Source organism: Dermacentor albipictus, chromosome 5 (genome assembly GCF_038994185.2).
Source record: "Dermacentor albipictus isolate Rhodes 1998 colony chromosome 5, USDA_Dalb.pri_finalv2, whole genome shotgun sequence".
NCBI classification, from domain to species: Eukaryota; Metazoa; Arthropoda; class Arachnida; order Ixodida; family Ixodidae; genus Dermacentor; species Dermacentor albipictus.
This window is the reverse complement of record NC_091825.1, coordinates 121,823,777-121,851,454: the sequence shown is the minus strand read 5'-3', so window position 1 is coordinate 121,851,454 and position 27,678 is coordinate 121,823,777. Positions and strand designations below refer to the sequence as shown.

Genomic DNA, 27,678 nt, shown 5'->3' with positions numbered 1-27,678 from the left:
AAGAACAGGCACTTCTACTAAAAGTGGGCTTTTCCTCCAAAACACTAAAGAATTTCAGTCAAGTGTGTCATGCACATAATCTGATCACAAGATGCAAGGGCAGAGTCTGAGTACTTTATACCTACTACTTTTTCATGCATATAGCAAGCACGAAGCAGAGATGTATGCTATATGCGAATTCTGCCTTCGGGTGCAAGTTCAAGGCAATGCGGAGTGCACATTGCCGTGAAACTGCATCAGATTATGATCTTGTACAACGGTACTGTCCTGAATTGCCAAAAAGTACAAGCCCACTTAAGCAGAGAGCAGACAGCAGCGAAAATAATGATTACGTAACACACACGAGGACATTTTCAGAGCTTTGCCTTGAGCCAAAAACTGCTGGTCCCCTACACAAATGTGAACATTTTTACACATGGCCATTCATGTGGCTTATGTGGGCTTCTCGAATTTTCCCCTTGCTAAGGATCGCAATCAGGTATTTTACTAAGAGGCTGCTTACGCACATGGAAACACTGCGCTTAAACCTAAGCTGGTATTTTACACAGCAATGAAAAACCTATATTTGAATATGTGCATTCAGCAGCGGAGTTTAACTCTGCTACCATTTGGACTTGCACTTACATGGCCGATTATAAGGTTCATAATAATGACCGATCGATGGAGAGAGAGAGAGAGAGAGAGAGAGAGAGAGAGAACAGAGGCTAGTAATTAGCAAGAGTTGCTGCACCTGTGCGTGGAAGCTCTTACTAACTTGCACCAAATGGAACTGCGAAATAAGTTGATACTACTCACATAAGCTTGAGGCGCTCCTCCACCTTGGCAGCAGGCATGAAAAACGAGTACAACATGCAGACTCCTTGAGACAGCATGGTGATCTCAATCCCATGCTCATTCTGTGGAAGAGGGAAAAGCAATAAGGCACACGACACTTGGGTACCGAAACCTCGCCTGGCAACATCGAAATGAGCACCTACCTTGAAATAGTCTATGAACTCCCGGAGGGTCATCTCTCCTTTAACTTCGAAACGATCCCACAGGGTAAACTCGTGGTTATTGTACTGCAGAACAACAACATGACGCGAATTAGGATCAAGCAAAATGACACACATTCAAGCAAGCTACAAGCATGAAAATAGCCACATGAAGCAACAAAAAGCATGGGAAAATAAAGAGTGTCCAATTGACATGCAGGATTAGGGTTTCATAGAGGTACAAATACACCCAAGAAAGTAGATGATGGGACAGTTGCCAGTGCAGCTGAACTGATAGAGCATTACACATGTCGTACAAAGGTCGTGGGGTTTGACTCCCACAGGAAGAAAGTTGCCTTCCACTTTCCCTTCAACCCTTTCCATGCTAAAGATGTAATGGATTAATCAAAGCTCACCTTATTCTTCTTTGCTGCAATAGGCTCTGAGAAGCCAAAGAAAGGTAGCGCCAGATTGACAAAGCCATTCTTGTAGAGTTCAAGCTTGTTGTGGCCTTGAATCAGCTGCGAGAAAAACAGCAACGAAAGGGCATTGCAAAATTTTACAAGGGAGGAAATACCAGCTGCCCACGGCACTATGCTTCATGACAAGCGAACAATCATCGGCTGCTGCAACGATATGTGCATGCAAATTTAGCCTACCTTTTAGAAACAAGCATCAACTTGAGCGAAAATGCTCTCGAAGTTAAATAAGTCCCATATCAGCACAAACATAATGAGAGATGTTACTTGTCACGACTCAGAAAAATAAAAAAGTAGGACAATTACAATGTAAGCTGTAATAGTGGGGTAAAGGATGCTTTACTAGAACAGCATATTGTATGATCCATCGCAGCAATCTGTAAGCTCGCATGACATCTGCGACTCGTCCAAAACCACAATGAGTTGTACTGCAGCAAGATGCATGCATGTCGTGGTAGACAAGGTGCTGCAGCAAACATATGACTTAAGTGTCCTAGTGGGTCACTGATTCAGACTGTCATTCAGACTGCGCTGTCATTTTATTTCCTGCGTTGAATTGCCACTCTGCAGACCTGTGACCTGCGATCTATTCTAAATTGAGAGGCTAGCATTCCTGAACAATCTACGTTTCCTAGTGGTCGCAGTTGCAAAATGCTTCAAAACAAATTGAGGAAGAGACAGGAAAAAGAAAGCTACAAGAGAAAAAAGAAAGGGAACAGGTGCTTAGTTCTTGCATGTAACACAAGGTGCTCCCCAAGATGACTACACATACTCATGCCCACACACAAAATTGAATTACGTTCATTCAGAACAGTTTGTCAGACAAAATTCACAGTTTGCTCCTTTAGTAAATGCACAATCGGGATTTGCATTTACAAAGCTGAGCCTCTACATAATGGACATGTGTATGATGAAGTAAATAACAAATGTTTATCGGTATCAGTGTGCAACAAACATATATGCTTATGATGAATACTAGATACAATAAAACCTTGTTAAACCGTACCCGCTTGAACAGTAGTTTCGTTTTAAAGGTAGTAAAGTCATTCCCCGACTCAGCGGCCATTGAACATAATGTGTTTTGTATCCACAGAAACCGTACCAGCTTACTGCGTATGTATCGGTTAACACATAGTGTTTCCACTTTTCGCCGCACAAACACAGTGGTGTGTCGTCTCCATCGGGCAGCCAGGCAGAACAACAAGCCTCAGAGATCGTAACAATAGCCTCAAAGCGCCCTGTGCGTTTGCCCGTGAAACCATATCAACATTAACATCATTTTGACGCCGTGCCAGAGAGCGTTATGGCGTCGTGCAAGCGAGGACTTGCGTCGTTCCGAAGCTCGGATAAAAAAGACACCAGGTGCTCAGCATAGAAGAAAAATTAGACATAGTCCATGCTATCAAACGTGACACGAAGAAGTCGGCACTGGCACGCAACAGGGATCTGCTGTTGACTACAGTGGGTGGCATTTGAAATGCGAAGAAGTTGCTCGGCGGCGCTGCTGCGACCGCGAAACATGTCATCTACGAGATTCGACTTTTCGCCATCGTTGCCTGTGTTGTTGCCGAAGCGTCGACTAGTGACAGTGATGATGACACAGAAAGCGACAGCACTGGCGATACAGGCCCGACAGTGGCATAAGCTGCGCGTTACGTCAGCCTCATGGATGCAATCGTCGTGATGAGAACAGGGGTGCGATAATGTAACTATTCCAAATGAGAAGTATTCCAAACTCCGGCACCCGGCATAGAAAAAGGCGCCCCCGGGACTTCTGCAGCACTATTGCGCATGTGCACGGAGAATACGTAATGCCAATGAGAAATCTGCCATGGCAGTGTTTGCCGAGATGAGGGGGCTGGCTGAAAAGCTGGCAGGCAGCTTCAGTCAGTTTGAGGCCGCTGTCCTCGTCGTGCTAGGCCGCCGCGGCATCAAACGAAAATAACACTTGTCGCGCGAAGTGAATAAATACTGCATGTTTTATTCCCCCTTTCATTGCACTCTCCCTGAGTTCCGTTTTCAACAGGTAAGTGGGCGATCTCATGCTATTTCAGTTAAACAGTACTACCGTTTAGTACGTACTTTTTCTGAGCTCCGGCCAACTACAGTTTAACGAGGTTTCACTGTACTTTAGCGCGAGTGGCAAATTTGGGTTACAAGCTACAAGGTTATGAACCGGAGCTTCTTCTTTTTTTTTCACAGAAGCCCAGATATAGAAATGAGACCAGTTATAATGAGTGAATTTTTCTTTTTTCCTGGCATCGTTATAAGTTGACTGCACTGTATAACGAAGTTTGACTAGTTGTGCTAATTGCTGGCATGACACCAGGTCTTCCCTAGCAAACCTAGCACAAGTAATGGCCACTCACTGCGACAGGTGATAAACTGAAAATGTTATATAATATTGCTCCAGGGAGAGTTTAGAATACAAAGAAGCGGTACGTTGACCTTTCAATAGCCTATGGCATTTCCTACTGCCTCCAACAAGGAACGTAAGAATCACCTTGTAAAGTTCAAGGCAAACAAGACCAGCGACGAGTGAGGTGGTGGTAGCAATAGCAGGTATGATCTTGCCCGCAATGAGCTTGCTGCGAAGCCGGTCTGCAGGTGCAATCTTGTAGTTTGTGGCACGCAGGTTGGAGGCTGCCACGATGAAGTCCATGTGGAAGTTGGTATCATCGTCTTTCTCGAAGTCTAGGGGAGTCAACTTCACGTCTCCAAGCTGTTCTGCTGTGGGCAGCTCCCTCTGCAGGATGTTCAACCGTTCCTGGTCTGAAACGACACCGGAAGGTCATGATGAACCTTGTGGCGAGCGCACATCTCAAAAAGAAAGAATGCGACAGAAAATCTGAGAATTGTCTACCAATGCATAAGCATTCATTGGCTCAGGTGTTACTTAGCTCCTGTTTACTTGCTTTAATGTCTTACCCATTGCTTTTCCGGAGTCAAATAAACGAAAACTGCGTACTGCATGGTGTGGAGACCAGTTTGCAGGAAGCTGTATGGCCCCTTCAAAGTGATCGTATAAATTAAGCCAGAACACAGATACGACTGGTTTCATCACAGCTGGCATCGTGGCGCACGCTACTGTGAAGCCGCACCTTAAGGGGGAACGAGGCACTTCAGAAGCTTAGTTTTTAAACAATTTGAATGAAATTTGCAAAGTTTACATATTTTTACCAGCTGATTTAAAAAATGCTATTTTTGTGATATTCAAAACGATGTTCTTTTTGTTTGGAGCCTAATTAGCCAATTAAAGGACTACATCTCAGGCGGGTTTTAGGTGTCCAAAGAAAATATTTAAACGGTAAAATGTTCACAACATATTAAACTGAGCAGTTGCTTTCAGTCATCTCAGTGCCATTTCACAACGAAGACAAAATCATTCTGCATTTTGCACTTAGATATTGAAACATTGCACCTCAAAACATTTGTCATGTTTTTTTTCGAAACTATAATACATAGCACAAAACTACTTTATATCAGCATGACATATCACACCTGCATGCTAAATTTAATCTAAATAAATAAAAAAATAAAAGTTTTATTGCCATGTCCCCTTTAACAGCAAGTTGCATGGCAACGTACAGCATACGGAATAGATTTTGAAAGTTTATAGTCTGTTGTAAGCTATCAACAGTTTCAGGCCACCTTGAAGCAAAGTTATAGGTTGCCAAACTTAGCCATAAGAAATGCCCATACTCACATTTTTCTATTATCAATGTGCGCATTTTTTATGACTAAGTTTGACAACCTATAACTTCACTTCAAAATGGTCAAAAACAACTATTTATGGCTTACAACACACCACGAACACTCACAATAGATTACATGTGCAGTATGTTACCTTGCAAGTTGCTGTTAATTAGCTAATTAGGCTCCAAACAAAGAACATCCTGTTTTAGATATTTTAGAGCCCCACCCTCCTCAAGCAAAATTCGTATATATGGCGGGGGTGAATGAAGCTCAGGATTGTGGGAAAAAAACCTCGCCTTACATTTGAATGAATATGGTATACTATTAGCACATGTACTAATAAGTTATTCTTTTTATGCTCATCAGCCTCACATAGGCTGCTCTGTACATACACCCGTAACGCAAGGAAGTACGCTTTCAAGGCAGCATGACGAAACCAGTTTTCTGCAGACTCAGGGGGGGGGGGGCTCAAATTTTCCCTTATAGTTTATAAAGCTACCAATCACCTACATTTAAACTATTATAACGATTAAATGTCTTAACGTCACAAACGAAAAGTTTTTGTGCAGATGCAAGGCATTACACTTTTTATGTGACAGACAGGTTTTGCTGGGGTACCTGCCAAAGAATGCTTACACATTAAAATTGCTGCGCAATAACATTTTTCTCCAGGAAGTTGGTTGACAATGATGCAGAATGGGCTGACAAAGAGGCAGTTCGCTCATCTTTTGAAGCTGCCGCACACGCCTTTCCAGTGCAGAGGGGATTTCTAGGCTAGCCTCACTTCAAAAACAGGTTGCTGATGACTGAGCATTATCTTGTTGGGAATTGACCAACCGCAAAGCTACTGGGCATAGTCTACTCCAGGCTACTTTAAAGGTAGCCTGGAGCAGCATGTTTTAAGTTGTGTCACTTTCGCCGACATTGCCATGACCATTTCTAGGCAACAGTGATTATGCTGTCTGTCCGTTTTACGCTTTCAAACGAGCTATTATACTGTACCGGGGTTGGGACTTGTGGCTTTCCTCCGAGCACGTTTATTCTCAGTGAACTCTACAGTGCACAAGCACCACAGCCGAAAGCTTTCCGACGCAGCCGGCCTAGTTCAGTTCGCAAAGCACAACGCAGGCAAGGAAACCCAGGCAATAAAAGTGCTTCCAGCAAGACATACCAGTGGGTCCGCCCATCGTCTGCTGGGCCTCGGCATCTGTGACAGCAATGCGCACTCCTTGCCGTGGCTCGAATGGCGGCACATTGACCCGTTTGAGGACACAGGCTATTTCCTCCCGGTCTGTGCACTTCGGCAGGCCGAACATGGCTGCTCGCAGGTTGGCTGCAGCCACTATGTAGTCCATGTGCAGGGTCTGCATTGCCAAATGCAAGAACATTATGAGTGAGCGAAGGACCTCAAAGAGCATGAAGTAAAGAAATCCAGAGTGTGCTGTTGGGTTTCCTCAATATCCAAGTGGAAGCCTGTGTTGTATCTGCTCGCACAATGAATGAAAACCCACATTAAACTAATATCTTATCGTCCCCCCCCCCCCCCCCCCTCGAGAAGTAACGCACCCCAAAGATTGTGCCGAATTTTGTGTAAAAATAAATGCATACGTTATGTGAGTGAATATGCGCTGTATGCTTTTCTTTACAAACAAGTCAAATGCCGTCACAAGTGAATGTACACAAGATCTATGGTAACAAAGCTTTTGAAATTGATTGCTTCACAACTATTGTATAGTCACGGCAATGGCTACTAATATCTCAAAAACATACACAGAGCGCAATTTGTACTTGCCTCCTTGGGGTCAAACTCGATAGGCCTGGGACAACGTTTGGGGCCTGACCAAAATAGGGCACCTGAACTTGTAGTCTGAAAAAGAGGAAGACGGGGGTGCGGGGGTGCAGAAAAGGAAAATGGGAAAATCAGTTTTCCTACGCGAGTTTTATGGACAGAGAAACTGCATAGATGACTGGCAAGCAATGTTACAAAAATTGACTATGAAAAATAAAAACCTTCCAACCACCTTTCACCTGAACTCTTGTTTAAACATTGCAGTTTTGTAACTGAGTGATAGACAGCTTGCAGATAGATTGATAGCTTGATCAGAGCTGCTTTAATGACTTCATGTGGCAATTGCAGTGCCTGCCATCTACAGTTGAAGCTGCACTTGTTCCTGGCCCAATTCCTGAAAAGCTGGCATCTACAAGCCACAAAGGCAACAGGACTGCCCTCACCTGGTCTTCTGGAAAGTTGTAGAGCAACTGCCGGATCTGGTTGTTGTACTGGTCCTGGAAACGCAGCCTGGCCCAGGCGATGCAGTCGGCAAACGACGTCGGCCGCTCATCCACCAGCATTTGTTTGACCCCTTCAAGCAGCTCAAGCTGAAAGGTGAGCATGAAATCTTGACCCCACAGCATGCAGTAAAGTATGGAGATCATGCACAGTGGTAAAAAAAACGTACAAATCGCAGACATGCAAACGATGAAGCACTTTAATTACAGCCACCGGTATCATATCAATGGTCTTAAGAGTAGCTGGCGCGACAGTTCGAGGCGTGTTATCTGCACTTTGAAGAAATGCATTGCTGCAGGTTTCATGTCTGACGGTCGATGTGTGCTCGTGAATTGCAGCACTGTGATCACTGTTGCCATGCAGCATTTAATCTTACAGCGAGGCACACACTCGCATGGTGTCAGCAGACAAGTTCTGGACAAACTAGCTGGGCACGAGGTGGTGATGACTTCAAATAAATGAGCATTCTCACTTGGAACATGCAGAGTAACATTAGCATGAACACGTTTGTGGAGATTCAGCATCCAAATGTAGACGATTCCTCTTGTTGAATTTAGTTTTTAATGCTAATTTGTATGTTCTAGATACAATAATCCAGAATGAATGATATTTAGCAGTCCCATGAGATTCAAGGTTTGACTGAATGAGCACCCTGCAATTTATCTAATCCATGCTGTTATCTATCTGTATCTACCATTTTTTACATGCGCAGCTATACACTTATCTCACAAGTGCCTTGTGGCACTACTGTAGGTACAGGTGTACATAAGCAAGATCTTTGTGCAGCAGAATATAGTTTCGGGTTTAGCTGTCCTATTACTGGCGAGATTAGGGAGTTATTTTTGCTTCACACATGATACACTACAGTGATACGCAAGAGGTTGTGCCTTTTGCGCATGCACATCGTACACTGCAAGTTACCATGGAGGTCACTGCCCGTAAGATTAATAGCCACCCCAGCCGTGATTATGCAGCAACATGGCAGCACCCAATGGAGACCAAACCGCCTGCTTCGATCCGAATTCAAGCTTGTTACTGGCTTTCTGCCCCAAAGCAACAAATAAATGGTTAAATCCATCATTGCTTAGTCTCATTCCACACTGAGCACAAAGCATTAAGTTTGTTTTGTCATTGAGATCAGCTGTTCGTTTTGATGCTGCTAGGACTACTGGGGCACTGCCGAGCCATAAAAGTGGTTTGCTTTCCATTTAGCAGATGGTACCACAGTATGAGAGCTGGTGAAGCATTGGCAATTCACAACGTTATGAAGGCCTAATTGTTTACTGCATCATTAACTTAGTACTCCGCGCTCTAGTAAGGGATGTGATTACGGTGGTGAGCAAATGCCAAATAGACGCAGAATAGATGGTGCAGCACTCGTGAACATTTATCAGGGTGTTCGCTCTTACTAAAGCTTGCTAAGGAGGTGGCACTGAACTACTCAGGAAGTGTATCTATGAGGTGAAACCCCACTGAGGCATTCATGGTTAACGCAGCCTACAGTTACAAAACAAAAATATTTGTTTTGTCCTTCACCGTTAGTGGAGTCACTCATCAAAAGGATGGCAAGTGGGCACCGAGCAAATGACACGACACGGATGAACACATCTTTAGGGATATCCAGCTTTCCTATTGGCTAATAGGCCCAGCAAAATGCCCAGCGCTGCAAGGAATTACCGAGTACAGTTGAACCTCGCAATAAAGAAATGGGCAGGGAATGCGAAAAAATTTGCTTTCGTGACAATTTAGTTGTGAAATGAGACAGCGCAGATAGGTAATGCATCGCAGATTGAAACTTTACCGTCAAAGTTTCGTTAGCTTACATTGGCAAGCTTGTGTGAGGATATAGAACCGCATTGTTGACAGTACGAAGCGCGTACGCATCAATTAACAGTGGCAGCACTGCAGTATTCTCAGTCAATTGCTTTTGGAGATACGATCACTTTTGCAAGATTTTGCGTAACTCGGTACCAGACGCGGAGCAACAGTGCTTCACGTATGCAGCAGCATTTCTCCAGCACACGCCTGTAGGTGCCAACATGTCCGGTGCCTAGTGCGAAAGTGATTGTATCTCGTATACCCTAAGCAAGTCGATCAAGATTACACCCCCTTAGTGCAAAGTTATGTCTGGTGCCGAATCCGCATGCAGTACCTGTCGGGTGGCACCAAAACCAGCATCCTTGAAGCAAGGAATGCATATTCCCGCACTATCGCTCCATCACGGCCCGATACGTGGCACTCCAAGCTTTCGACCGCCATTCACAAAATTTTAGTGCAAAGCAATAGCATTTGAGCACATTTTAGAGCCTGCTAGGCTTGCGTGAGTAGGTAATATACGAGTTACATTCTGGCAAATTTCGTTGGTGCGAGATTATAGTACAGCGACATTTCATTGCCGAGAAGTACAAAATACATTGAATCTTATGGCTGCAAGCCGGGGATACGAAAATATTTCAATGTCACGAGAATTCTGTAGTCACAGGATTTCGTTATCGCGGGTTTCAATTGTATAAAGGTGCCATTAGTAGTGCTGAAATAAATCACACTTTACATAAACCAGCGTAATCAAACCTGACAGCTGCGACAGAACTATGTATGAACACGCACTAGAAGGAAAATGCAGCGCCACACCATCATTGCCCAATTAGTTCAGCGATCAGTTTCAGTTTTAGTTCATACCCAAAGGTATGAAAATTGTGTTTCAGGACAAGGAAGTTTGTTTAGGTCGCAATTTCAAAAGCAATACAGTGAAATCTCGGTACAACGAACTTCAGGGGACCGCGGGAAAATGTTCGTTATTCTGAAAGGTCGTTATAGTGAAAGCCCAAAAATTAGCCATAACAATAGCATTTCAGTAACGCAAGCGTCCTACCTTTGAAACGGTACCTCCTTGAACTCGTTTCTCACACAATGCACACGTGATCGTCAGACAAGGCACATTTATTTGAAATAGTCCGTGATCGTCTTCTGATGGGTGCAGCACAGACTCTGCAGCACGAACGATTCCAGACCGTCCGCATTCTTATGCACGCCTTCGGCCGCTGTGCCGCTTTTGGCTATAAATATGCGGAGTTTTCGCAAGCAGTCCAACGCATCTGTGGCCGACACGGACTCGTCGCGGTCTTCGGGTGCTGCCGTAACGTGCAGCAAGATTCTTGCTGGTGCTTAAAGATTTTCTCCTTATCTTTGAGAATCGTAGCGATCGTCGACCGCGCCACTCCACGTTCTTTAGCCACGACGGTTTGTTTCTTCCCGTCTTCTATCTCGCGAAAAATCTCTACTCTCTCGCTCAAAGAAAACACGACGGTTTGTTTCTTCCCGTCTTCTATCTCGCGAAAAATCTCTACTCTCTCGCTCAGAGAAAACTGCTTTCGCTTCTTCGCCGTGCTTAGAGTTGTTGAGCTCATGGCAACGCGAACGCCGTCACGCACTTCTAACACAATATAACCAGAAGAAAAACAAGATGGACAGGCCTGATACGGGTGACAGCACGCGAACAACTGAGAAAACAAGCAAGAAAAACGTGATGCGTCGTCACCTCCGCAACAGGAAAAAAAAAAAAAGGCCCACTTCAGCGTTAATTACTACTTTTTTTTTCTTCTGCCGCACCGTCTCAGGTTTTACGAGCCCATGCTCCCCGCCTCTCCGCTCACAAAACCTGGTGCGTCGTTGCCTCCACAACGGAGAAGGAAAAAAAAAAGTCTCCGCCCGCATCTTTCTCCTTCCGCGCCATCTCAGGTTTTTGCGGGAAGCAAGTTGCAAGGCGGCCCGCTCTTCGCGCTGCGTCGTCTGCTAGCTTAGAGCTCCGACTGCCGTGACGGATACACGGAAATCTAAGAATCCTCGCATTTCGGGATATGAGTTCGTAGTGCTGAGGTGTTGTTAAGATGACACGGAAATTAAATAACGATCGTTATTCTGAAATGTTCGTTATTCTGAAGTTCGTAGTAGTGAAATATTTTTACATTGAAACTATAAGCAGTTGGCACGGGATTTCATAAAAGTTCGTTAATCTGAAATGTTCGTTAATGTGGTGTTCGTTGTAACGGGGCTTGACTATTTCTGAGGGCATACTGTACTAAAAAAATTAAAAGGAAAGAACCTAATGAAACATTACCGGCTGGTTTCCTGGAAGTTTCATTGTCTTCTCCATGAACCTTGGGTCTCTGAAGATGACAACGAAAAAGAAAATGGCAGTTATTGATGCTACAGGCTTGGTGCTTTGCATGAACATAAAAACACCTTCAATGAACCACACCCAAAATTCGGAACACCAAGTCCAAGAGCAAGAGATTTTCAGTGTCACTTTTGCGCCAAGTGCTGCTGTATTGTAACTGCTGATGCCAGCTTCAGTGCGCTTAATTTTTGAGGGTTTTTTTAAGGACGAGCCCCAACATAACAAGTTGCTGATATACTGACCACTTTTTGTGCAACTATTGAGCTTGCTATTAATATGTTTCACTATTTAAAACGGCCTCTCCCACGTCAAAAATAATGTATAAACAACTTTAAACTACGATGCTCCTGAAAAAAAGTTGAAGTCTTGGAATTTGCTCAAGTACGCACTGAAACGGCTTCGATGGTGCATGCACCATTTTGCTTTTGAGCTTGGAATTTCACTTGGATTGGTAGAAGTTGCTATGGTCAGTTTCAATGTAAAGCACTGCAACACCTAAACAGCCCCATCGTATGCTTCTTTTTATGTTTCATTCTTCACAAAGGCAAAGCTAAACTAGTAAATGCTTATCTTTTATTTAGTATACCTTAAGGGGAGGACTGGGTCTTGGGGACGGAAAATCGGCCCAAAATTCCACATTTTCAATTTTTAATTTTCGCGTTCCTGGCACGTTTTCGCACACATCTCTGAAATTTGGTAACAAAATACAGCGTAGTAGTTGTGTTGTGACCTAAAGATGCTAATCTGCAAGCGTTGCCCTTTAAACTGGGGACAAATCCCGCCTAATTTTTGCGCATAACCCGATAACTACGTGCTCCGCCAGAGCCATTTTGGTATAATTTGAAAGCTCACGTTTCTGGCTTTATTAATCGGTCGGCAACATTGCCGGTGCTGCAGTCTCTCTCTCTCTCACACACACACACACACACAAAATTGCCGCGGACACTACTATTGTCCAGTTTGAGCATGTGATCAAGATGGCGAATGATGATTGGCTTTAAGGTTCACGAGTACTCAAACGCCGAAAACAGCCGCCATTTTGTCTTAGTATTGAGACTGTGACACTGGTTATGCCGGAGGTCCGACAAAGTTTTGTTCCGTGAATCATTACGGGCAGAAACGTGCAAGATGTAATAAACTTGCAAAAGTAATTCCGTCGTTGCAGTTAGCACGGGATACCTGGCAGCTCGCCAGTGAAGTATAGCTGCCGAACGTTGACTCCTCAACTGCTCTGCCGAATCACTCATTACACTCGCACACTCTCGTAAGAACTGAACACAGCTGTCGCAACTGGAGAGTAAGTGGATAGGAGCACATGAGAAAGCTATGCTCGACACGGTTGCATCTACAAGGGCCACGGAGTGAAAGATTCAGCGTTTTGTGGGGGATCCGACCGCCCATAATGCAACAGCCTCAGTCACGAAGCTTGCTGCTCCGTACATTGTCGTCGGGCTTGCAGCAGTGAACAATCTCTGCGTTTCCTCGTGCAATACTTGCGGTGGTTCTGCATAGCTGGTGCGGAGGGATCAGGATTATGATCTCGCCACTAAACTGACTGGTTCGTGAGATTTATGGTGAAGATCTCTACGGTGAAGATCCCTGCACTTTCATCATTTTTACGGCAGACAATACCATAGCTAAGGGTACATCTACTGTAAAAACCGGAATATAGGTTGAACTTTTTTTCAAAAAACCATCGCGAAAAGTCGACCCTCGACTTATATACCGGACATTGGCGGAAAAACTACGGAAGTCTTGCAACAATGGGCGGATGAAGTAAACAGCCGCCATCGCCATCATCAGCAGTGTGGCATAGCGTGGAGTTTTTTATTCTATGGCGTTGCGACATTGTGGCACCGGCATTTTGCGTTTCCACTGTCGCAAAGTTATTTTAATTAAAGGCTGCATTTTCATTTTGTTTCAAAATGAGCGAAAGCCGACGTCAATTCACCGTCGCCTTCAAGATAAAGGCGATTGAGTACGCGGAAGCCCACGGCAACCTGGCGGCACAGCGCAAACTTGGAGTATCCGAAAATAGCATTCGGTAGTGGTGGAGGCAAAAGCAACATATTACAACTTGCAGCAACCAAAAGAAAACGTCATTTCGTGGCCGGATCGCAGCGGACTGCAGAACTGGAAGGCATGGTTGCGGAGTTCGTCCGAGAGCTGCGTGTAAGATCGCTGCCTGGTGTCGAATGCATTCGTTTGAAAGCGGTAGAGATCGCAGGCGCCTATGGAATGGACAGCGAGAAGCACTCGTCATCCGACTCTTTTCAAACATGTTGCTCTGATTCGGAGTAGAGCTTGCGGACTTTGTGCCCTTCTGTGTACTGTACACCCGACGAATATTTAACAATATAGCGCGACCGTCGACCCGCGTGTTTGTCAGCACCTTTTATCATCACGACACGGGGCGGCGAAATAGCGAAAGTAAGGGCATGTGTACACATGCGCGTATCTCGTTTGTTTCGCTGCTCAGCGCCGTTAATACGGTGTTGACAATCACGCGAGTTGATGATCGCGCGATACCGCTAAAAACTTGGCCAGGTGCACATGCGAGCAGCATTTAAATAAATACTGTCACCATTGTGCATCCCGCCGAGTCGCATTTGTTTATAGGTAAGGGTGTCATGTCTTTCGGTACTTTTGCCACTGAAAAAGATTTTTTTCATTTTTAGAATTCGTTAGTTGGGGGATCGACCTATATTCCGGTCCGACCTATAGTCCGGTTTTTACGGTAACTTTCCCTTGGTTTGCCTGAAAAGCAGTTCATGGGAGCAAGCAATTTTTTTTTAAACAATCATTGTGTGGTTGTTACGGAGTACAAATTTGCCATAGTGTCTCCTTATACAAATACGAAGGCCTCTGTTGGGACCAACAGAGCAGTTCGAATTATCCGACAACTAAGATTTCTAATTATCACGATTTTATAACATCAAATATATAGAGGAAAGCGCCAACACAATTAGAGCAACAGACACTGCAGGATTGTACTTACTTTAAATACTGGACAGCATTGTCAGCACATTGCCTGAACAAGCCTTCGAACTCGTCACGAGCCCACTGAAAGAGAGCGACGCATTCATTCAGTAACAGACCTTAACAAGACTCTAGCACTGTCCGAGCCCCATACAAAGGACCTTTAGAAAAACACTTTTGGATACAACAAACCATATTACTTTGTTTAGCTGGCCCATACTAGCAATGAAACATTCCTTTGACAGACCTTGATATAAGGGACCTTACAATGGAGAGCATTTCAAAGCAAAAAGTTCTTCAGATAAGCCACGCTCTGGTTCCTTCTTACCTGCCGAATTCTTAAGCAATTGAGGCCTCATACAGTCGAACCCACTTATAATGATACTGGTTTTAACAATATATCAGTTATAACAATGAAAAGCTGCTGCACTGTTAACATTTGTATGTTTTCTAGAGCGAAATAACCCGCCTCCCACAATGTCCCCATGCCGCATTAACGCTTATAACGATGAAGTCTGGCTGCTGGGTGTACATGCTGAAAAGTAATGGAATGCAAAATACTTGAAGAAAAAGGCGAAATGCAAGTCGATGCACAATCGCCCACCAACCGAACTGCCGCTGTGTGCTTCTTTGTATGAGAGATGTACACGAGCCTCACACTTGTCTTTCTTGTCGCCCTTCCACTCCTCTGAACACGAGTAGGCTGCGCCCATAGCTGTGTACCGCGCCACCCTCCGAAGTACGAATGGACTGTGCTTACTACGCTGACAACACTGTTGGCACTGCTCCCAGGTAGCTTGCTTGACCCTCACAGTTGGTTCTTTATTCTACGGCCCTCATTCTGCACAATTCTGGTAACGGACTAAGCCACTAGTGCTTGTATTTATTCATTGCCTTGAAGTTGTTCCTAGCCACACTGTTTGTCAGTCTCGTTTGACTTGCCGCCAAAACGGAAGATAGCTGATCTGCCTGCTGATCATTGGCAATGCATGACATTGCTGGTGAAAAGAAAGCGCACTGCTATAGATTTGGGAATGAATGGCTTTTAACAGATGAGGCAATTGTCACAAACGCGCTTACATCGCATAGCAACAGTGATGGCGGCAGTGCTCGTGCGGTAGGGCAGGCTGCTTCAACATTGACCCCGCCGCGGGAGGCTCCGTAGATGATTCAGTCCTTCATGGGCTCGTTTTCGCTAGGGACCTTCAACTTCACTACGTGGATCACGTGGCTGTCTTAAAGAAGGACGTCTGCAAGCGTCGCGTAAAGCAAGCAAGGCTGACGAACATGTGGTTTTCTCGGGCAAGCCAGTTGGAAGTACGTGGCGAGATGTTTGTGGCAATCTCGTTCTAGTGTTTCTTTTGGATTTCTCAAGCCGAGATGCCGCAGTGGCAGCCTTCACAAATTTTTTTAAAGGTGCCTTTTGGGGCCCATCAATGCGGTGCCTTGGCAGAGATTGTATGTCACTTGCCGCCCCTGATTCTTTTTTGCAGTGTCATTCTTTATTGCCGACAGCCGCAGCTTGTTAACACGGGATCAAAGCGTGCAGGAAGCAGAGTCAAACAGTTTAATGAGTCAACACGATCGGAAACCGAATGGAGAAAGGTGGCGGGGAGGAGAACTGAGCTCCCCACCATTAGTTTTCTCGGCACAGCTATGCCATTCCCCATTTTGACTTTTTTTTTTCATGCAACCCGGTTATAAAAAGGACATTTTTGTGCCACTTGAATATTGTTATAAGTGGGTTCGACTGTACTGCAATTTCCAAATCAACGGCTACCAGTTAAAGGAGAAGTCCTTTCAAAATTAGATTCCACAAATTGGTTAAGAAGCACCATGGAAGAGGACTGTGTAATATTTTAACCATATTGTCAATACACAGCACGCCAAGAATGATGCCCGATCATAAGGTGCATTGCGCAAGCTTACAAGCACAGCCTCACTCATCTAGAGATTCTGCAACAGCTCCTGGACACTGAGGACAAGTGCAGAACTGGCTCGAAAGTACAGATCTTTCAAGGGAAAGCATTATCCATAAACTGGCGCAATTAAATATTTCCACGTCTTTCAGAAAGAAAATGCCAGTGACATCCAATACGAATCAAAACCTCAGATCTTCGTGTGTCTGCCTTCTACCACCATCAAAACACTGCTCCACTGCATGCAGCCAGGAAGAAATTAACCTGTAACCTCAGACGTTACGCAATTTCCAGCCACATAAGCCCATCAAACAGTCAAACGTAAAAAGAGGCACGGACCTGCAGGGTGTGCTCAATGGCGTTGGGGAAGTTCTTGAGCGTGCAGATGGGGATAGACTTCTCGGGTGGGTCCTGGGAGGATGAGTACGACTCCGTCAGGTGAGGAATCACCACCTGCACGTTGCCCTTGGTTCCCAGTGTGCCAGACTCCAGCAGGGGCTTGCGGTAGTAGACACACCTCCGGTCCATGTAGATCCCTGCACAGTGTGCGCTCCACCATGTATAGCTGACTACGAAGCACCGAACATGACCAGTACACACACCTCCCTGTGTGCACGAACACACAGACCGACGAGAAGGCCTGCCAGATAAGCTTGCAAAGTTACAACGGCTCTGGTTCTCTAGAAGCTAGCAATGCCTTTGCCTTAAGTTAAACAAGAGCCACATGGTTAGAGGGGTGCACTGGGCGCTAGTATGCTATTTAAAATGATGGTTGTTGCGGTTAAAGATAAAATGCACAATTGTGAACACTAGAGACCTCAAACTCATGCCCCAGCTTTGGTCATTCTTTCCATCTGGGGATCTTTAATGTGCACTTAAATCGGAGTACATAAGTGACTTTGCATTTTGCCCCCATCAAAATGTGGCCGCTGTGGCCAGGACTTGATCCCGCGACCTCATACTACCACATTTACTCGCAAAATGAACACCCTCTTTTCCTGAAAGATATGTGCAAAATTGGCGTGAGTTTTGATTAAGAGGGGTAATATTTTGAGCGTTTACTTCCGCAGCCACCTCTAAAAAAGTCAGCTTCGCTTGAAATGCGAACCATCGAATGCGATAGCAAATTTGTAGACCGCTACACGAAGTAAGGATAGTAGTTCTATAGGCCATATAAGCTTGCAAACCTTCGCTTCCACGCAGACTGAGCGGCGAGAACGCAGCACGCACAAAGGTGTGAGCCGCAATCGTCTCAGCTCCCTATGAAGATCGCTTTGACGATAGGGCGCACTGCAGTTGTGAATGCGCAGTTGCTGCTAGAGTAAAACACCGTGCCCACCAGCGCCATGCGCGCGACGGAAGACGCGATGTTTCCTTCCCGCTTAACTCCCTTGTACGCGGGAGATTGAGCCACGATTGTCGGCACCGTGCTACATGCAGTTGCTTCCAGATTACAACGCCGTCTTTACTTTTACCACTGCCACACTGCCTCGCCACTGCAACCAGTCAGCGCCGCTTCGTCAGGTGTTCGACTGAAGTTATGGTCTGCAGCGTCTACACAGTGCTCGGACAGCCGAGAAAAGAGCAATTTCATAAATGAACTGCAATTGCTATTATTTTTCACTGTTCAATAGCCAAGGCATACAATGAATCAATCAGCGGAGTCCTCTGGGCACAAACAAGATGACTAACTACGCATGGAAAAGCCAAAATAAGTTAAATACATGCACACAAAATATGTCAAAACGCCTCGATCACTAGACATGTGCTCCTCTGTCCACCATAATGCCAGTTCCTCCATTGACTTAATTATTGCAAGCAGGAATAGAGTGAAACCTCATTAAAGTATAGCTGGCCAGAGCGCTTGGAAAAAGTAACCACTTTCTGATTATGAGGCACGCCATAGTGGAGGACTTCGGAAATTTCGACCACCTGGGGTTTTTTAACGTGCACCTAAATCAAGTACATGGGTGTTTTTCGCATTTCGCCCCCATCGAAATGCGGCCGCCATGGCCGGGATTCGATACCGCGACCTCGTGCTCAGCAGCTCAACACCATAGCCACTGAGCAACCACGGCGGGTTACGTACTAAGGTAGTACTCCTTAACCGAAATAGCAAGATTGCCCACTTACCTGTCAAAAACGGAGCTCAGAGAGAGTGCGATGAAAGGGCAAAATAATGCAGCATTTAAGACTAAACCCCATGAGAGCGATCTTGTGTGCAATGGCGATGCGCGACAAAACAGGTCGTTGCTTGAACTAGTCACTTGGTATTGTCGCTCGATTGCTCGGTTCTGGAAATCTAGGATTTGTCGCCCGTCGCCCAGAAGTGCCATGAGTGACTAGCCAATAGCGCGAAGCCGGAACTGCATTCACGAGGCCGACGTAACGTGCACCTTCTGCCACTGTCGGGCCCAAATAACCTATGCTGATGCTTTCCATGTCCTCATCCCTGTTAAGGGGGGACGCGGGTCTTGAAACGGCAAAAAATCACAAAAAAGTCGATTTTCGGAAAAGTGCATTTTCGCTACGTTTATACATTCAAGAATCCCTCCGCGAAATCTAGAAGCTAAATTTAATCGGAAAATAATGAAAAATCGCGCTTAAAGGGGCCAGGGTGAACGCGAAATCAGCAAAATTTGGTCAAAAATGTTCAAACTTCGCGCCGTCACCATTTGCGAACGCGGTGGCCGATGGCCGCCATCTTGCGCTTGTTTTGAAGCTGTTTTCTTTGTGCGCATTTTGCACCAGTTCAAAATGGCGTCGGAGAAGGGAAACCGACGCTATCGCGCCATTTCTGGAGGATGCGTCCGTGCCGCCGATTGGCCAAAGCGCGCACACCCCCGCGCGCCTCGCTCCTATTGGTCCGGTGCTCGTCGGCGCGCGCTCGACCGCTCTCGCGTCTCGCTACGTTTGTTTATCTCTGGTTTCATCGCGCCGCTGTCTACGTTTGTTCAGCCGCTTGCTTCGCGACGTTTGATAAGATGCTCATTTCCCTGCCCGGATGGCTGGAAAAGATTGTCGTCTAGCTGCTGTCGACGCGCTAGACGACAATAAGCGTCAAGCGGCTGTGCAATGCGTGACGGAAGGCGGCTAGGCCTGTCATACTCGCGGAGTTGCCGGTTGCTGGTCTGCCTGGACATTCTACCGGATCGAGTTCCGAGCTGCAAACTGGCGCGTCTAGCGTCAACACTTCGTCCGCCCACGCCACGCGTGTTGGCACAGATCGTGCAGGCACCGTTTCCTTCACGACTGAAGAAAGTAGCGAGCGCGCAGCGAGCGCCGGAAAACGTCCGGAGCGCCGGACCTTCGAAGTGCTAACTCCAGCAAGAAGCGAGAAGCCTCTTTGAGCGCAAGGAAGCTGGCCAAAAAGCGGCAAAAAGATAGGATGTATCCAGATTATGCCCCTAGTGAATTTCCTTGAGATTTTATTGGTATGTTCTCAATAAAGATGTTGCAGAACGTTTTTCCTTGATTTCTCAAAACAACAATTCCGACAGACTTCCAATTTTGGAGGTAAAATAGCTTCTGTCCTATTTCAGTTATCAACATAATTTTTTTTTTTGCCAGAAAGATAAATGTATGCAGTAAGCAATATGCACCTTTTCAAAGCAGCACTCTTCTCAAAAAGTTTTTGAAATGGGTCACATGCTTGACATGTCAAGATGGCATTTTTTTCTCACAACTTTGATGAGCTCTAACTCTTGCTCAGATTAGCCTAGAACATTGAATAATACCTTATGGCACTCCCTGAACATCCTAGATAGTCTTTATACTCAAATTACTGTGTTAGGGTTTTCTGTTTAGAAGCTAATTTTCCTCCAAACAAAGGACTCGGCTTATACAATGCACTTGGAGTATATCAGAAACTACTTATCCTATGGCAAAATTAATTATATTTTTAGAATCTGCATATTAAAATACACAATGTGTGAAAATTTCGTTGAGATCTGTCCACAAATAAAAAAGTTGTATTTCAAGTGTAGCCTCCCCCCTTAAGCACACTTCGGCAACAGAGGCAATCACGGCGAAAAGTCTAACCTCGTAGCTGACATCTTCGCACAGCCGCAGCAGCGCTGCCGAGTAAATTCTTCGCATTCCAAATGCCATGCACAGTATATCTCCAGCTGTCGTGTGCCAGCACTGACTTCTCCATGCCACGTTTGATGGCATCAACGATGTCCAATCTTTCTTATGTGCAGAACACCCAGTGTTTTTTATCCTAGGTTCAGCGTGATGCGAGTCCTTGCTTGCACGACGCCGAAACGATAATGTAGCTTCATGCGCAAATGCACAGGAGGCTTGGAGGCCGTTGTTCTAATCTCCGAGGCTTGTTCTGACTGGCTGCCTGATGGGGACAATGCACCGCGTGACAATTGCGCAACGAAAAGTGGAAACACTGTTAACAGATACATATACAATGAACTGGTATGGTTGATCCAGATACAAAATGCATTATGTTTAATGACAACTGAGTCGGAGTTTTGACTATTACTTTTAAAACAAAACTGCTCTCTAAGTGAGGATGGTTTAACGAGGTTTTACTGTATGTTAATTTTTAAATTCTGGGGTATAAGTGCCAAAAGCCAAACCACAATTTCCTGCCTGAATAGGGGACTAAGAGGATTAATTTTGACACCTGGACCATCAAGTGGAGGGTACACCAGCATTTTTGCACTTTGCCACCAGTGAAATGTAGCTGCTGCAGCAGAGACTGAACCTGCATCCTTGAGCTAAGAAGCACACAATGCCACAGCCACTGAGCTACCACGGTGTTCCAAAGCACGGGCTAGGGCAGTTGCAGAGAGAACAGACAACCGCCAGCAAATGCAATGGAGTGACATATGCTCTACCCACCACTTCCAGTGCCAGTCCATGGAGTGAGGAAAAGCACTTCTACTAAAGTGGGCTTTCACTGACAATTCACGCAAAACTGTCTGCCTGCAAATGCCGCCACGAAATTTCCTTGTAGTAATGAAATAAGAACTCCCTCTGTACGACCAACAATAGAAGACTGTGATGAGGCACGGTATGACACACTATTAAACTGAAACCCTCACTCGTATTCAAGACAACAGAACTTTACCATTTCTTTAGCATACAGGGGAAAAAAAAAAGCATGCGATTCCACAGATATTCCACTAAAAAATATAATTTTTCAGGTCTTTCATACCAGTGCATACATACTACACCTAAACCTTGTTATAACGAACCTGGAAATAAAAATTATTCTGCCGATGGATAGAATAAACTAGTTAATTAAGGGAAAACGAGACATCCACCGAGTCTTAGCAATTGCTACTAAGGAAACATGATTTGACTCTGCCAACCTTTACTCCGAGTTGTTGAGAAATTCCATTTCGCCCTGCCATCTGCTAGCCGCCTGGTTAACTCGGATGGTAGAGCGGCTGCGCCAGAAAGGCAGCGGTACCGGGTTCGAGTCCCGGACCAGGACCTTTTTCTTCAACTGTGAGGCTTTTCTTTCGAGGAACCCATATGGGTTTCCTTTGTAGCAATTGCTACGACTGGGTGCAAGTCTCATTTTCTCTTAATTACTTCCCTCTGCAGAATTATTGCGTCAAAATGAACTCGATTCATATTCGCAACTAAAAATATCTACTGCTACGCACCGAGCATATTGCAGTCAAAAATTTCGACTGTTGCCTGGAAGCCTGTGCGGTGACTTTTGCCAGGGACGACAGGATTGTGCAACAGCGTGGCAGCAACCATACCACCCGCTTCAATCTCAATTCGCTGTGGCAATTTGCTCTGTGCCATAACAACAAAAATAAATAGTAAAATCAGTCATTGCTTCATTTCATCTCAAGCTGAGGTGAAAGTATTGGCTTATTGCAATGAATTGTTTGCTTTGACACTTATGTCTCGGATGCCACTAGGAGCCACAAAAGCATTGAATTTCACTCACCAGGTGGCGCTATGCCATCGGCAATGACGGCATTTAAACCTAACTTTAATACAGCTTGGTTAAACAGCCTCGGGGTATGTTTGAAATTTTTTACCTGTGTACGAATTTACTTATTTGGACAACAATGCAAGTTTGCTGAAACTTCTTTTTGCGACTTGATGTCGCCGTGGTTGCTCCACGCTGCAACGTGACAGGGTCTGCCTGTCACGTAGCTTGTTGCTGTCGCTTGATTATTGCGTGCATGCGGTTGCTAATTTAGATTTAATTTTTTAATATTCAATTCGATATTCAGCTTTTTCCCCCATTCAATTCAACTTTTGATCCGAAATCTAATATTCAGTATACACACAGCCCTATAGAAACAGCGATGGGATTCAACATGATGTCACTAAGAGTGCAACGTGCCCGAAATAATGTGCTCTTAGTTCAGTGCACAGTTGAACCCACTTACAAAAATATTTAAGTGGCATGAAAATTCTATTGTTATAACCGGGTTGCACGAAAAAAATAAATAAATAAATAAAATGGGGATGGCGTAGCTGTTCCGAAAGGTACAATAATTGTGTTGTCTCATTTAACTGTAACTCTGCTTCCTAAGCACTCCGATTGCGTGCTAACAAGCCACGGCTGCTGGTGTTCAAGAATGGCACTGCTATAACAACTGCAAAGAGGAGTCACGAGCGACATGTGACATACGAGCTCTGAGCCTCCTGACGAGCCTCCTGAAATCAAGGGTTCACGGCACTCAAATATTTCTATTTCGGTTAGTGAGCCGATTTGAACAATTTTTGTGGCAGAATGCTCCCTCGAGGGCACAACTTCCAGCGTATAACCAACATTTGCTATGTGGCCTGGTGAGGGGCTTTTTTAAAGTTTCCATGACCAGTTCCTTGCTCCACAATTTTGCCTGAACAATATCATTATTGCTTTGTCACCTCACTGCACAGCTGAGCTAGCTTCCAACTCCAAGTCATCTAAAAACACAGGGTCATATGACAGAAACCATGCCTCAAAGAACAAGGCCTCTGCAGTGCACAGACTTCCTTAACTGCACTTGTGCTTCTAAAGGGTAATGGGCAACACTCACGTGTGTCCACATTGTCCAGCGCATTGGCCACTCCGTCCAGGGCCTCGAAGAAGTCGTCCGTGTAAACATTCTCGGTGTCCACCCCTACCCTGTTTTCGTGAGCGACGATTTTGACGTTGGGGTTCATCTTCTTCACAGCTTCTGCAGCTGTGCCCGCCTTCATACGCTGCAGACCGAAAAATGGGAAAGGCAAGGTCAGGAAGCCTGAAGCTGCAATGAAGACCAATTTATGTGCAATATAAAATCGTGAGAACATTCAGAAGCTCAATTTTCTAGGGGTTTGCAAATATTCAAAACTTTCGAAAAACAAATCATACAGTCTGCGCTCGTTACAATGGACTCGCATAATACAACAGACTCGGATATAACGGACCATATTTCAGCCTCAGTTTGTTCTGCCTATTTTATTAATGCAGTGAAGTTAGCTTTTAATAGACCACACTACAACGGATTATCGGCTACAGTAGACAAAATCAGCGGCAATTTTTGCCAAAATTGGCAAATAAAACGGACTTTTGCTATGTTTATATGGGCTTGCAACTGACTTGAGGGTCAGCCGACGATCGTGGCTAAATATCTTGCACGCGAGGGAGGGAGGAAGGTGGGGAGAAAAGCAGGACTGAAGCATGCAGTCTTTCGTGCACAAGGCACGGGGAGGCGAGGGGGGTTCTACTCCAGTGGCTGCTGTTCACGGCACATTCACGTGGGCGCCATAGATTGAAAGTGATCTGTGATGTGGACAAAGTGCGTCCAGTGCTGGTAGCTTCGTATGTGCTGTATTTTGGACGTTCACTTCGCGTTGAAGCGAAAGACAGCACGAAGTTCAATTCGCTTGCTGTTGCTGCCGCGCTTATCTTGCTCAATTTGCTATTGCAATCGATGCTTTGCCTTTTAGATGAAAGTGCGACTTTTTTCCTTTTTTTTACTTTGGATGTGGGTCACTCATTCTTTGCAATGGAGTCATTAGACATTGCGACGAAACTTTCTGAAGTGAGGCGTCTTAGATATTATGGACTTCGGATAAAATGGAGTTTTCTTTTGATGGATTATCAAGGCCTGTTGTAATGAGTTGACTGTAGTCACTATTCGTAAATGCAAACATTTTTCAAATGTCTCTCGAATATTTTAAGGTGTCAAGTACACCCAGTTGAGCATAATATTGGAGCAAAATTACAATAAATTTTCTCCCCCACAGGCACAGTACAGACATAAAACAAGTTGTATAGTGGAGCATGTTACGGCGCTTGGGTAGCCTTACTTTACAGGCTATTCGCGCTTACTGAAGAGTCTTGTGCATGTGAATAAACTAGTTTGTTTCTAATGCTCCATTCGTGCATTTAATGAATGCTTCATAATCTACTATGTAATGACAGAAACTTGCTAACTTCAAGAATACTAGGATGTGAACATCAGTTTATATGAACTGTAATAATGACTTTTCGTTATTATTTCGATATTTGATTGGATTTGCTTCTGGCATTACTATATTGGTATTTGATTTGGTCTCAAAAATCACTATTCGCACACCCCTACGATTTTCCCATGCCGCTGTAGAGTATCCACAAGCCTGTCGCTTGTTCACATCATCCGACGAGTAAAAAGCAGAAAGAGCTGTGATTGTACTCCATCCAAAGTCACAAGTTGAAAATGCCATGCAAACACTGCAAGCTGCATTACGTGCATCTATGAGCAATAGTACAGACCTTAAGCTCGCTTTAATAAAGAAAAAAAAGGGGGGGGGGGGCAGAATTTTTTTGTAATTCAAATGTATAAACTGAAATCAATGAGTGCACTGGAAAGCTTGCAATGCCAAGTTTGGGCTGCAGTTGTCAATTTCTAATTACACTGACTAGCGAAAAAGAAAATTGGCTTTAATGCGGAATTCCTGGCACATACTATTGCTCAAGAAAATTCATCGTGAGCGTCAAAATTCAAGTGTCCTAAGCACAGCAAATGCATTTATGTTCCAAAGCCATTTGAGAAAAATGCAGGAGCAAGGCCTCATGCCCAGTGGGTTGACTTGAAATAGCGTCACCCAGAAATACTTGGGAGCATAACAAATAAAAATACACATCAGCTTTTGCCACTGATCAAACTGTCACATATAATTTAACACTACCTAAATCTTTGCAAAGGTGGAGATCCACTTTTAGGTTCACAAAGGAGATGCTAAGCTCTTCTGAAGAAAAAAAAAAAAGGAAGAAAAAAAGAAAAAGGAAGATTTCTGGCCATCACATGCTCATTTTGGTAACATCTAAAAAATAGTGCAAACACAGCTTAGGTTCTTGTCACAAAGGCTGCTATTGGTTTCACAGTGGTATAATTGTTCTATGGGTTGGTCTAAGACAAATCTTGCAAGCTTGTGATCCATTGTCTACACAACATACAGGTGGGTGCAATAGAAAGAGAGGTAGAAGAGCACGTTCTGTGAAATTGTTTTTACAATCTTGCGCCGGTGTGCTTGCTACAGTAAATGTAAATTCAGCACATGGTGCAACACTCAACACTCAGGCTGGTTTGAGGGGAGACCCTGCTCTCTGGAGCCGAAAATTGGCGCAGATATCTTTATGCGTCCCGTTGCTCCAGATTGGTGTACAGCAAATCATTCTTGCTTCATTGGATCCTTGCTATCATCCTTGATTTAGCCTCTGCTATAACCATCATAAAGAGGATGTGGAATGTTTTTCGTCGTTTTCTTGAGACAGCATTTCTGGCGGTGTCACTGTTTTGGGGTGAGGATCTCAGATTGTACTTATCCTATCACATTAATTATTTGGCAGGAAGTAGACAAAGATTGCAGTGGGCATATAATATAAACAAATATGGCAGAAATATTAAAAAAAAAAAAAATTGTTCTGGGTGTTACTGCGAGTGCACACTTTTAAGGTTTGACAAGCTGTAACTTTGGTTCCAATGAGTCTAGAGCAATCATTCTTGTACCACAGCATACTCCCGATTACTTAAGACCATTTTCATATGTCGAGGTATATTACACCTTATATGGTTTAGTGAATAGCCCACCTCTAAGCATGTTATGAATTTATTACATATCCAGGAATATATTCATTATGCAAGAAAACGAATGTATATCTTGAATTAGCCAACGAAAATACATAAACGCCGCATGTTTCATCAAATCAAATAAAAAAAAAAGGGGGGGGGGGGGTTGCTGATGCAGTCTCCACTTAGCTTTTCAATTGCTAAAGTACAATGGCACACCGGTCAGCTACCATAATATAGGAAGCACCAAGTGGCCTGGTTCTTGCTTTCAGTTCAATAAAGCCTGAAATGAGTTGGGACATGAAAGATATTATGCTGCCGCCAGGCAGAAACAACCAGAGACAAGGCACTCACGCCGACATCCCACGGACGAAACAGGAACTGCCGGTTGAGGTTTGATCGCTCAATGACGTCCATGTCCGTGATGTAGATGCAACCGTCCTCCACTCCCAAGCCCATCATGGCAAAGTTCTTGAGGAGCTCGCAGCCGATGGCTCCAGCACCCACCTGCACCGGTTAACCCATTCATTCACGGTGCCCACAGTTGAGAGTGCAGAATTCCTTTTGCAATTTGTGTGCAGTAGTGGCAAGGAAAAAAAAAAAAAAAAAACCAAGGAAACTGAGCTGTAGGTCAACAGATACCTCTACTTTACTTGCTATGAAGTGTTGCTATAAACATGCCTACTTCACTAAAGGCACAACTGCGTTCGACGTGCTGTGTTCCGTCAGCAATGGCACCTTTTAATCTTTTCACGAAAAAATCCGAGGGCTGTGAATGCGAAAACATTAATGTCCAACTGAACACCGCTGTGTAGTCTTGGGTGTTGTAACTCCTTGTGGGCACAAAATTTGGCTTTACTGAGGTGCAGTTAGAATGCAGGCTTTTGAGAACGAGAGACATTGCACCGCGACAATGCCCTCTCCCGTTATGCAATACCACGGCAGCAGGTGTTCCTTTTCGCCCGCTCGGCTCTGTCGAGGCCCGAGCCAGCAAGCATGAGCCGGCGTCACAGCCGATAACAAGTTAGGTGCTGTTTCGCTGCTACAAATGCCACGGGCGTTTTTGCTCAATGGGCAATTTGACGCTCTCGCATCAAAAGAATGTGTTGTTATTGACTGTACACTTAGTCAAAATTTAATAGCTCAGACTA

General features: G+C 44.7%; 1 protein-coding gene across 4 annotated transcripts in view; it reads right to left on the bottom strand.

Moving 5' to 3' along the window:
• Uba1 (ubiquitin-like activating enzyme 1) overlaps positions 1-27,678 on the bottom strand; it is a 56,527-nt gene that overhangs the window by 8,046 nt on the left and 20,803 nt on the right. For all 4 annotated transcript variants that reach the window (XM_065443956.1, XM_065443955.2, XM_065443957.1 and 1 more), the window contains exons 13-24: positions 26,882-27,034; positions 23,528-23,693; positions 16,854-17,050; positions 14,615-14,679; positions 11,557-11,605; positions 7,382-7,528; positions 6,942-7,016; positions 6,321-6,513; positions 3,957-4,225; positions 1,391-1,495; positions 978-1,061; positions 796-896 (exon numbers count right to left, since the gene is read on the bottom strand). In XM_065443956.1, coding sequence (XP_065300028.1) covers positions 796-896; positions 978-1,061; positions 1,391-1,495; positions 3,957-4,225; positions 6,321-6,513; positions 6,942-7,016; positions 7,382-7,528; positions 11,557-11,605; positions 14,615-14,679; positions 16,854-17,050; positions 23,528-23,693; positions 26,882-27,034 — 1,604 coding nt within the window. The remainder of the gene's footprint in view (positions 1-795; positions 897-977; positions 1,062-1,390; positions 1,496-3,956; positions 4,226-6,320; positions 6,514-6,941; positions 7,017-7,381; positions 7,529-11,556; positions 11,606-14,614; positions 14,680-16,853; positions 17,051-23,527; positions 23,694-26,881; positions 27,035-27,678) is intronic.